Genomic DNA, 12,646 nt, shown 5'->3' with positions numbered 1-12,646 from the left:
AAAAAAACTATATTGAATCTTTTTTTTCATCCCTTGAAATAGGAATGAGGAAGAACAATGGGCTGGTAACCTTATGAACCATAAGGAAAGTGCTTGAAAGATCCTAGAGTGACAGGTCAGACGAGAAAGACAGAGCAACACCTTACACGGTTTGGGTGAAAAATGAGAGCGACTTTAATCTCGGACCGTTCACCGCAGACAGCCACCTGACGAAAGGTGGCTTTGCCCGCACACAGTCCTGCTGCCCTTTATTTAAACCAACTGCATGTTAAAAGATAATCCATTGCGGACTCCTCTGGCGCTAGATAGCTATGCTTAATGGCTGGCAGCAGTACACGCCACAAGCAGTAGACAGGCTCTCAGTTGCTATAAACATATATACAAAGCAGCAAGATCATTCAAGAGTATTGCAAGGAGAGGTGTCCATCCGTGTCCGTAGAATGAGCACAGGCAGTTAGTCTTGTTAGTCACTGGTATGGTGTCAGGTATTTATTATAAACATTCTTTATACTAAACGTTGCTCAAATTTAAAAATACTTTTAATATCAGGCCGGGCACGGACCTGGTGACAAAGTTAGACAGCGTTCCACAATAACGTTGAAAGTAGCAGAGGAACTCCTGAGCTAAAAGCTCTTGATGTCTGCAGGGGGCACGGCACAGCAAAATAACACACATGAAGCCAGTGATATTCCATTCATCGTGAGATATACATGAACACTGCCTAGACATTCTGGGTCTGCGATTGCCTCCTGATTGGAGGAAACGAATGCCAAACACAGAATGGACACTTCTGCAGTGAACCGAGTCACCTTCTGTCTCTCCTGTCTGTAACATAGATAACTCTCTTAAGGCTTTAAAAGAAACAGAAAAATATAAACAAACAAAAACATTCAATGAAAACATTGAAGGTACAAAAAGTTGAACAAAAAGTATCACAGATTGACACATGGTGACTTGGCATATTGAATTGAGCCATCAGAGAGAAAAAAAAAAAAAAAAGGGTCACTTTTTTTTGTCCCAGTGTCATAGTGACAAACTGCTAGTCCAATGAGTGACGTTACCCACGACGACGAAGGTGAAAACATCCTAGGGATGCGTTGTGGCTCAAATGACTTACATTCATTAGAGACAAGCATGTAAGTTCGTAGTAAGCCTCATTACATTAACATACTCTGTCTTAAATTAAATGTGGCCCTTGCACATCACAAAGGACTCATAAAAAAACGAAACAGATTAATCTTAGTGCCATAACGCTGATTGTTTCCACAAAAAGAAAAGTGCAAGTCAATACTTCCGGACCATTCTGGGTCTTTTTTCTAAAGCGTTAGTATGTCTTAGTCAGTCAGTCAGTACACTGGATCCAGTGTAAGAGGCAGTGACTGGAATCTAAAGATAGAAAACATCCATATTCATAGCTGGCGTTGGCTAGGAAAACAAAAACTAGGCCCTTGGCTTGCACCAGCTAGGGTGAAAATGAGAGGATGTGGGGGGGGGAAATCGGTACAAAACAAAAAGTTCCCAAGTGACTACAGAAATCGTATCTACTGTTTGTTATTGTTTTTAAGCCAGCGAGTGTTTAGTAACCAATCAAAAAGCTTCACATTGAAATGTGTCTTAAGTTTAACGAGTTGTAACCCAGGATAATCCATGGGTTGAAACTTCAATAAAGAACACACCAGAGCCAGGAGGGCACGAAACACCCTTTTAAGAAAAAATGACTTTCACCAACTGCAAGAAGGGTGCACGGACATGCTGGTTGCTTAAGATGCTGCTTGTTGAACACATCTATATAAAAAAACAAATAAAATAAAAAAAACTAAAGCCTAAACAAAAACAAAAAGTCAAACTGACAATTGAAACTTTTTTTTTTAATTGCTAAAGTTAAATAGCCACTTCTGTTTTAATTAGCCTTAGTTTTCCTGTGAGACATTTAAAGTAACATAAAAAGAAAAATAAATAAAACTGCAGTGTGTGTGTGTATATTGCTCTACAGGCATGAGGATTCTAGTCTGCGTTCTCTTTGGACTCATCACCAGTTCTCATATCACTCGAGTTCTCCTCCTGTTGCGAGCCCACACTCATGTCCTTCACCTCCTCTTCTTCCTCCTTCTTCTTCTCTTCCTCCTTCTGTATCCCTCTCTCCTTCTCCTCCAGCTCTTCCCTCTCCTTCTCCTCAAGCTCTCCCTTCTCCTTCTCCTCCAGCTCTCCCTTCTCCTTCTTCTCCTCCAGCTCTCCCTTCTCCTTCTCCTCCAGCTCTCCCTTCTCCTTCTCCTCCTTCTCCTCCAGCTCTCCCTTCTCCTTCTCCTCCAGCTCTCCCTTCTCCTTCTCCTCCTTCTCCTCCAGCTCTCCCTTCTCCTTCTCCTCCAGCTCTCCCTTCTCCTTCTCCTCCAGCTCTCCCTTCTCCCCCTTTTCCTTCTCCTCCAGCTGTGACATGGGGTCTGGGCCCACAGTCGGCTTGCGCTCGCCGTTGAGGAGTGGCACCCCTATTGCATCTCCCTGCGCCATCTTGAGCTCCTTTTCTGCGCTCCTCTCCTCATCATCATCCTCCTCCTCCTCCTCAAGCTTGCGGAGGATGATGGGCAGCTTGGCGTCGGCATTCTCCAGCAGGGCGATGTCGCTCTCCTCGTAGAGGGGCAGCGCAGCGCCCTCGTCCAGCTGCTGCTGGAAGTGCAGCCGCTTGGCCCGCCCGCTGGACGCCGCCCGCTCCAGGATCTCCTTCTCCGCCAGGCGCAGCTTGATGGCCGTGCGAGAGTGCAGAGACAGGTCTGGCTTCTCCAGCATGGTGCGGTCCTCCTGCACGCCCGGCGCGCGCGCACACACACACACACACACACACACGCACACACACACACACACGCACACACACACACACACACACACAAAGATCCAGTTACAACCTCAGTTATTACAGAAAACTTTAGCAAATTTGGTTGTTCATGACCTTGAAGGCAACTTAGTTAGGTATGTGTAACACCGGCTAACAGTGGTGCAAAATGTGCAAAGCATTGTTGCTTAGAAGGAGCACCTGGGAGTTGAAAAAATAGGCTTGGGGGTTCTAGATGTGTATGAACTCTGGTGTGTTTGAGAACTTGAGAGAGTATAGGAAAAGTGGACTTGAGAATTGTGGTGTGCTTGAGAATTTGACGAAGTTCGTAGAGCATGTCTGATGTGTCTAATAGCTAGAGGAAGTCTGAACAGGAATTTAGGACATTAGGAGGGAAGGTCTGCCCTTTTTCCACACACACACACACACACACACACACACACTCACCTCAGAGGTGGTTTTGTAGGTCTTGAGCAACAGAGAGGCGCGGGTCTCCAGGAAGGTCCACAGCTTGATCTCGTTGTCCCAGCTGACAGGGAACTCCGTGTTGCCCAGTGTGAAGATCTTATTGATGGCATGCTCACCCACCAGATAGTCCTTCAGCTCCTCTGCAAATCACACACACACACACACACACACACACGATGAAATGTATACACCCACATACACACCCATACCCCTCTCCCATTAGAGATAGCAGGGGAGCCAGCGGTTTGATGGGCTGAGATTATGTAAGGTCTGATTACAGGAGCAGAGAGGAGATGAAAGGAGCTGGGAATGAGTGCTTAATGTGAGCACGGCACAGCGTCCTGTCAGATCTGTTAAGAGGAGAGACACAGAGAGAGATGGGGAGAGGAAGAGAGACAGAGAGAGAGAGAGAGAGAGAGAGATGACAGATAAATAGAGATGGAGAGAGAAAGGAATGATAGGGAAAGGGAGAGAGAAGAGAGAGGGGGATAGAGATGGGGAGGATCGAGAGAAAAGGCAAGAGGGACATTGTAGTAAAGAGAAAGAGAGGAAGGAGGGATAGACAGACAGAGAGAGAGAGAGAGAGAGATGCAGAGGAGCACAGAGGGACCCCCCGACTAGAAGGGCTGCGGTGGTTTTAAAAAATTAACATACAAAGTCTGAATAATATATGGCTCCGCCTTAAGAGGTCTTGCCAGAGGACACGGCCCCTTGCTTCCTGGGATTTATGACACGGGTCCTTCCTGTGCGTGCGCAGATGAATATTTCACGCGCTCAGGATCGCTCCTTCGTCACAACTGCGGGACTGTCTTGATCAATTAAACACCTCTGGGACGGCTGGTGTGTGTGTGTGTGTGTGTCCTGCCCCTCAGAGTGTTGTAGGAGTCGTTGGTAGAACATGTCTTCCCGACTCGCGTTTCATGGCAGGGAGGCCTGGAGGAAGCCACGGGGAGCTCCGCGTGTGAGAGGCCTCGCTCGCTCGTTCACTATGTGTGTGTGTGTGTGTGTGTGTGTGTGTGTGTGTGTGTGTGTGTGTGTGTGTGTGTGTGTGTGTGTGTGTGTACCTTCAGTCATGCAGAAGACACGCAGGAAGGCCAGGAGCTGAGCGGAGATGGGGGGGTCGCTGCAGTGCAGGGCAAAGATGCTGGACCTGTGGAGGGACAGAGCCAAAGGTAAACACACACAAAACACAGCGACGCACCACAACCCAACACCACACACACACACACACACACACACACACTATCCTCATTACATCCCATTTTCTCCCTGGCAATGTCACTCCTGGCCTTGGCCTTCTGGGCACCATGACCTGCTAGCGCAACAACAACACCCCCACCCCACATACACACCCTTTCTCTGCCCCCTCCCTCAAAGAAATATTTATTGCAGTTAAATTATCTCCGACAGGACCAGCAGAGAGGTGCTAATGGCAGCCAGGCGTTTTAGCCCCCCCCCCCCCAAACACCCCCTCTGCCCGCAAAACCCACCGCTTGACAACTGATTGATCTAAAGTGAAAAGAAGCCAGTGAACCCAATGCATTTTTAAAAACACGCTCAATCATTTATAATTTACTCTTTAATTACTGAGGCAGATCAGCCACGTGCACACACACACACATACCCATCCCGTCTTATCGCACGCTTTAGGGAGAGAGAAAGGCACACAGACAGACACCTATGCTTCATACTGGACCACCCCTCCTCCTCCTCCTCTTCCCTGCTGTCAAGGCTGAGGGGAATTTAAGAAGGGCAATATTTTCATGCGTTTCGCTGTATTGATCAGAGTGACAGACAGGCCGGCAATATTGCACTACAAAATGCATTACAGAGCTTTCGCAGCCCCATAATTTAATTACTCTCCACACCCCCCCCCCCTCTCGCTCAAGCCCTTTATAAAAGTGTGAATCTGTGAGAGGGTTTAACCCTGAACTCTCCGACAAAGACAGATAAAGCCATGCTGTGCTGTGTGTGTGCTTGCATCTTACACGGTTTTTATATTGAGAGCGTGCTGGTTTCGGTACCGTACTCTAATGAATGCAAATTCCACCATCTTGGCAGTACGATCATTAAAGAAGCCGATCTAATCCATGAAGCACACAGCTGATTGTTCCTGCCGAGGTCTCTCTCAGATTCACTGACACTGTAAAGACTTCACAGGTAAAAAAAGGCCTTCAACCCACCACTCTATCTGCTAAACCTGCCACACAAGAAAGATGACAAAAAGAGGGACGACTCCGCCATCTAATTTAATTATAGCGTGGAATTTAGAATACAATCAATAAGAGATTAAAAGCGGCTTATTAAAAATGTCAGAGGGAGAGTGCTGTGTTTGATTAGGGTAATGATAAAATGATGAGGCTCTCCTCTCACCGGGAGAATGTCACAGTGCTTGTGAGCGCACAGGGACAGGGGCGCTTCATCCTCAACTGCCGGAAAAAAAGATCGCAGTATTTCTCTCTATTATTATCAACTAGCATACTTTCAACACTGTCCAATAACACAGCGCCCACTCCATACCACACCAAACCATGCACTGCTCCTTATGGCTAGAATACTTTCAACACTGTCCTATAACACAGTGCCCAGTCCATTCTAAACTAAACCATGCACAGGCTCGGCACCCAAAGACAAGGTGAAAAGCAGCATTTCACATCTTTCATTAAACCATTTATTTTCTTTTTTGTGCTTGCCTATTCAGTTTTACTGATACACTGTGATTTTATTGAATTGTGCTTGTTCTTATGATATACACATGCACAAGTTGATGATTATAATTATGACGATAAGTCACACCGCTGGGTGAGTGACATGTGCTATTTAATAAATCTATACAGTGTCAAAGGCAGATGTGGCCCTTATATGGCCCAACCCAGTAGAGTTGACGGCTACCTACAGCAGACAGAGAGGATCGTGGGCAAGACTTACGAGGGAATGCCGGCCCTGGCCAGCACCTCGGCCTTCATGGCGTAAAGCCGCTCGCTCTTGCTGACGCCCAGCTTGATCTTCACCCTGTCGTGGGCGTTGTCCTCGAAGAAGAAGCCGTTATGGATGACAAACTCTGCGTTGGAGCGCGTTCCGTAGAAGATGTAGATCTGAGAGGAAGCGAGGGAGAGGAGGAGTCCGTAGGTATGACAATAGAGGCAGACACAGTACAGGCATTTCTGATTCCAAAGAATTACTGTCTGCGTTTCATGTAGTGAGTCACTGATAAATCTCACTACTGTTCAGTTTCAGCATTCTCACTGTGCACGGTGCCAAGTGGAACAGCCCTGTCAGAAACAGTCATGGCAGCGCTTAATGAAGCAGCCGGTTTCTCCTTTTGGACTTTGTTTGCCTGCTTCTGCCGCTTTAAGACTTGCTGTAAGAGGAACAGAAGAGCCTAACCCTAACCCTGATGTGGGCTTTACTTCCGGCTCATCTGACCATAATGGCTGCTTCACCTATGGTGTATAATACCAAAAAGAGGGAATGAAGACTGATTGCTAGCTGTGCCAGGCCTGGAGGCTGGCAGACACCTGAAGGGCCATCAGGGCAGACACCTCACCCTACCTTTACCCCTCCCACACACACACACACACACACACACACACACATTACTCCTCCACACACCAGTCACGTCCTACTCCTGTATATTACACACACTACATTTACAGATAGCAGAATGGTGGGGTGGGGTTGGGGGATGGAGGGAGAGAGAGGGCTAGAGAGAAAGAGAGAGTGGGAAAGAGAGAGAGAGGAGATGAAGAGCAGATGTTGGGGAGAGAGAGAGAGAGAGAGAGAGGAAAGAGGAGTGGTTCAGCTCAGCCCTGTACTCAGAAGCGTTTCCGTCCCGCCACAAAATCTGAAGGCAGAATCAGGGATCAAACGACTGCGGCAGAGAGGAGGAGGAGGGAGGGAAGAGACGGAGGAGAGGAGACGAGAGGAGAGGGTCCAGTCCCCACACGGCCTCCCCCTCACCCCCCACCACTCTCCAGCGCCTGTCTCCCCAAATCTTATCAAATAATTCCCATTCTGGGCAGAGGGACTGACTACCTGGGCCTGTCAGAGGAGAGGAGAGGAGGGAGAGGAGAGGAGAGGAGAGGAGAGTCTCCTATGTCTCTCCCCGCGGCTGATCTGAATGCCTGCACGCTGATATTACCCACGGGCACGGAGAAGCCGGCTCGGCTGATAAACGCCACTCTCAAGCTCGTGTACAGAATGCAAGAGAGGGGGAGGACAACGGGGTGTGTTTGTGTGTGTGTGTGTGTGTGTGGGGGGTGTGTTTGTGTGTGTGTGTGGGGGTGTGTGTTTGTGTGTGTGTGTGGGGGTGTGTGTTAGGGGGCGCTGGGGGTTGTTTTCTGGGTGGACACATATGAAAACATAAGTGAGTCTGTACTGAAATGCATTCAAGTGGACGTGGGAGGCTAATAGGCTTAATAAGAGTGACATTTAAATATATAATATATAAAATAGTGATGCAATTGCCACTTACCTGTTGGTTCTCTTTGTAATCTTGCAGGGCAACACACTCACAGCGGTCATCCTCTAGATTGTAACCAGTGGTAATCTGTAAAAGGGTTGAAAAAGTGGGGGAACAAAATCTAAATTGCTTCATGGTGCAAAAGCAGCATGATTAGTTTCAGCACAGTAGGCTATGAGGTTTTACTCTACAACAGAAACACGCTGCTTGCTACACAGCTTGCAGTTAAGAGGAGAAAAACAACCCAAAGAAAAACCATTACCAAAATAAATAAAGCAAAGACTTATTTGTTTAAATGTATAATTTAACGCCTAATGGATATTAAGAGCCATACCCACAGAGTTACAGAACAATTTTATAAATTAAACGAAATTAGGAAAATGAAAAAGCACTTGTCAAGAAATCTATGATGAAAAATGTGAGGGTACGACACTACATTTGTATTAAACATAAACCTAGGGACTACATGCAATCTCATTTCATTAAGGCACTTAATGACTTCTCTTTCTCAGACTCTCAGCTGTTTCGCGAAACAGATTTCATTTCGGATGTAAATGCATTTTGCACGCATGTAGGAGGAAGACAATATATTGCTCTGTGACAATGACCACTAAGCAATCAAACAAATGGTGGAAATAAATGCAAACGATCCCTCGAGATCCAGGAGTAATCGACTGGAGGAAGCCACACTTGTCTGCAGAATTTCTCCTTATTTTGGTCTCAAACCATTATTTCCACACAATCATGTCTCTCACTCTGTGCGCGCACGTGTGTGTGTGTGTGTGTGTGTGTGTGTGTGTGAGAGTGTGCGCGCCTGTGTGTGTGTGTGTGTGTGTGTGTGTATGAGAGTGTGTGCGCCTGTGTGTGTGTGTGTGTGTGTGTGTATGTGAGCACACGCACAATTACTAAAATCCATACACCAGTTAATATACAGATATTTCAACACTGTGTGTGTCTGTTGGTGAACTCAGGCAGTGTTTTTAAACGTCAAGGATATGTCCACTGAAGTAACGGTTCAGGCATGTTGTCTGACTGAAACATGACATCCTCTTGTAGTTCTCCCCAATGCAGTACATAGGATCTGTATGATGTGTGACAGAAGCCTTTGTGTGTTTGACAGTAGGTGTGTGTGGATGGCCATGTTTCTGTGTTTGAGAGAGTTTGTCTGCTGCAGGAAGCTTTGCTGTACCATTCGGTCTTGTTTAGCCAGAGGGATATTGGGCCAGACCAACACGCTGAGCCTCAGAAGGGCATGGGAAGATGCGCTGATTGAGCTGTGAGGGTCTTTGCCAGGGATGGCATCAGACAAAGATGGACAGCCATTGTGCCACTGACTGAGACGACGTCCAGTTAACATCATAACGCAGTTATTTACTTAAGGCACACTCAATTGGCTGGACTCACCAAGCCACTGGTGTGGTTGGACATAGGATGATGTAGGTAGCTCTGTGTGTGTGTGTGTGTGTGTGTGTGTGTGTGTGTGTGTGTGTGTAAGGCATGCTGGACTCACCAGGCCGTTGGTGTGGTTGCACATGTCCCAGAGCGGGATCAGAGCCAAGGTGACCCGACTGCCATCCTCCGTGGGGATCTGGTTTTGTCGGGTCATCACCGAGGAAACGGCCCACCTGACACCAACAGAGGTCAAACACGTTACTAACGCTTGGCACCAAGCCAGACAACTGACATTTAAACATCAAAGCAATAGGGAGATCACTGACTCTAAACTATGCTATCTTAATCTGTATTTCTTTTTCATATGACAGAATGTTGGTGTCCTCATTTGCCAACCAGTCACACAATAGAGGTAAATGTCTCAACAAAGTGGCCATTATTTTTATGGTTGTTAGTTGTTTTTGTTTTTATACTTTTATAGTTGTTAGTTGTTTTTAATGTCTTTACTGTATTTAGAGGTCAATCAAAGAATGGCGTGTTATTGATCATTTATGCACATTCCCATTTCCCTCTTCAAGGGTTTGAGGCCAGAGCGGAGAGTGCTGCAGCAGTGAGAGCAGTGATGGCAGCGAGAGCAGTGATGGCAGCGAGCTGCTGTATGTATTCCAACCCACGTTACCCAGAGGGGGCGCAGGCTTGCATCACACTCCAGCAGACGCACATGAAAGCACACTCACTATAAATTATTCCCTCAAAGATAATTCAACGCTAATGAAAGAACAATGAGAACAAACGCCCCGTTTTGAGGGACCCGTTTCGACAGTGGCAACATTTTTGCACTTTTTAGAGGCAATTCCCCCTCCACACAAACACCAAAAATGATGGGTTAGGCTTTCAGGACGCACGTGGCCCTATAAAAACAGTGTTCTCACCAACCTGTAGTCGTCGAAGGTGAAGGCGTCCTTCAAGGGCAGCTTGCTGGCATTGGGATGAGTCTAAGGGGAGGGAAGGTGAGGAACAGAAAAAGAGAGAGAGAGAGATGGCATGAAGAAGAAAAGAGGAGAAGTGAAGATAGAGAGAGGAGAAGCAGAGATGGCGTAATAAAGAGAAAAGAGAGAGAGCGAAAAAAAAAAAAAACTCAAATCAGTCGGAGGAATTTCATTATGCGGCTGCCTAACAGATCCTAACAAGAGGGTGGTGGCGTGGCGAGCGTCCAGCGGAGCTTCGCTGGGATCATGGTGGCATTAGCCCCCCATACATCACTGTCAGCTTAATTTGTTGTGCCCAGCAGCCGTCATAAATCTGCTTCATCAATTTGGCTGACAGAGAGCCGCCGGTGCCACCGAAATCTACATTTAAAGCCACAGACGCACCCCCTCCGAGGGCTCATTTGCACTGCGTGTCACACCGAAGGAAGGAGACACTCTTAAGGAAGAAAAGAGAGAGAGATAGAATGGGGGAGAGAAGAACAGAGATAGAAAGAGTTAAGGAAAGATAGAAAGAGATAAGGGGGAGAGAGAGGGGGAAATATAGGGGGAGAAGGTGAGGAAGAAAATAAGGAATAGAGAGGGGGAGAGGGAGGGAGAAGGAAAGAGAGAGAGAAAATGACCTGCTCTAATGCAGCCTCTAGTAGCCCCCTTTTTCTCAGCATGTAAAGCGAGTCCTAAAAATAACCTGGATAGTGAGACAGATGCAACACGCAGGACTCGCCTCCACCCCCTAGAACCATCATGTCCACCTGTGTGGTTCCTCCACACCCTAGAACCATCATGTCCACCTGTGTGGTTCCTCCACCCCCTAGAACCATCATGTCCACCTGTGTGGTTCCTCCACCCCCTAGAACCATCATGTCCACCTGTGTGGTTCCTCCACACCCTAGAACCATCATGTCCACCTGTGTGGTTCCTCCACCCCCTAGAACCATCATGTCCACCTGTGTGGTTCCTCCACACCCTAGAACCATCATGTCCACCTGTCTGGTTCCTCCACACCCTAGAACCATCATGTCCACCTGTGTGGTTCCTCCACCCCCTAGAACCATCATGTCCACCTGTGTGGTTCCTCCACCCCGTAGAACCATCATGTCCACCTGTGTGGTTCCTCCACACCCTAGAACCATTATGTCCACCTGTGTGGTTCCTCAACACTCAAGAACCATTATGTCCACCTGTGTTGTTCCTGCCCACTGTAAATGGAAAAGTGATTCCTTTTTATAGAACCTGTTTAAAAACAAAATGCTGAAAACACCCAGCTCCTTAAAAACATCAGAAAAGAGCAATCCACCCGTCATGTGAGTAACTCCAACCATACAGCATTAAGATGATGGGCTGGACTAACGGGTGCTTTCCACAGGCAGAGTTGATGGCAGTCCAAAGACTTAAGGCTGCTTATCCTCTATTGTATGTGATTAGGAACTGTTTATTTGCATGGGTTTAAATGGGCTTATACAGAAGGCCAACTCAGGGGGCAACCCAGTATATATAAATATAAGGGATGCAAGCACAACAAACGCATGTGCGCACGCGAGTTGCCACCCCTACTTATCCATTGACACACACACACACACACACACACACACACACACACACACACACACACACACACACACACACACACACACACACACACACACACACACACACACACACACACACACACACACTAGGGATGGGCATAATTAATCGACAATCGATTAATTGATCATTAAGAATTTCCTCGATGAAATAATTTTTTCATCGATTAAAACTAATGCATGTTCTGTTGCGTAGTGTGCGTGTAATTTATTTATTTTAGGGCTGTCAAAGTTAACACGTTATTCTATGAGATTATTGTGGCCGAGATTAATGCAATAAAATATTTGAACGCAGTTAACGCAACTTTGTTTACTTCCGGTGCGCGTTGACCCATGGCACGAAACTGCCGCGTGTCTGCAAGTCAGTTAGATAGAAGAGACCGAGACGGTAGTTGAAGATAGAGAGAGCTGAGGGATTGTTGGGCGGAAAGTTTCTGTTTAAGAGGCAAAATGACAGAACAATCGACAAAACTAAAGTTGTATGTAGCATTTGTCAAGCTGAATGTAGCTATTACAGAAGCAGCTCGTCTTTAAGTTATCACCTTAATGCAAAGCACCCGACAGAAAGCAGTCCCAGGTTAGATGGTCGCCAACCCACACTCCACGACTTCTCTAGGAAATTAACTAGACCAGTCCGTGAAAAGGTTACCAATGCTGTAGCAGTTTAGGTTGCCGGTGACTGTCGGCCCATCAACATAGTTGAAGACGGTGGGCTGACTGAGGTGATTCGAATTGCTTCAGGGGACAATTCTTACGATTTACCGTCGAGGGGCACCATTGTGTCTCGCATATATTCCTTGTATGACGGCGAGAGAGCACGAAAAAAATACAATTAAACAACAGTGTCTAAAATACACGCTGTCTGAAGTGATTACTCGTTAATTTATAAGATTTAGTCTTGAGAAGAAAACAAACTTTTAATCACGAT

The 12,646-nt window shown here is 46.8% G+C and overlaps 1 protein-coding gene across 1 annotated transcript; it reads right to left on the bottom strand.

Annotated features, from left to right (window-relative positions):
* Positions 1-623: 623 nt before the first annotated feature.
* On the bottom strand, positions 624-11,265 carry setd3 (SET domain containing 3, actin histidine methyltransferase). Its single transcript, XM_031580570.2, has 9 exons — positions 10,846-11,265; positions 10,083-10,141; positions 9,265-9,379; positions 7,767-7,841; positions 6,221-6,387; positions 4,357-4,442; positions 3,272-3,432; positions 2,316-2,793; positions 624-640 (listed from the first exon to the last, which is right to left on the bottom strand). Exons 1-9 carry the CDS (start codon positions 11,263-11,265, stop codon positions 624-626), a joined length of 1,578 nt encoding a protein of 525 aa, XP_031436430.2.
* Between the last annotated feature and the right edge of the window lie 1,381 nt (positions 11,266-12,646).

The sequence above is a fragment of the Clupea harengus genome, chromosome 14, assembly GCF_900700415.2.
Source record: "Clupea harengus chromosome 14, Ch_v2.0.2, whole genome shotgun sequence".
Taxonomy (NCBI): domain Eukaryota; kingdom Metazoa; phylum Chordata; class Actinopteri; order Clupeiformes; family Clupeidae; genus Clupea; species Clupea harengus.
This window is presented reverse-complemented; position numbering and strand designations above follow the sequence as displayed.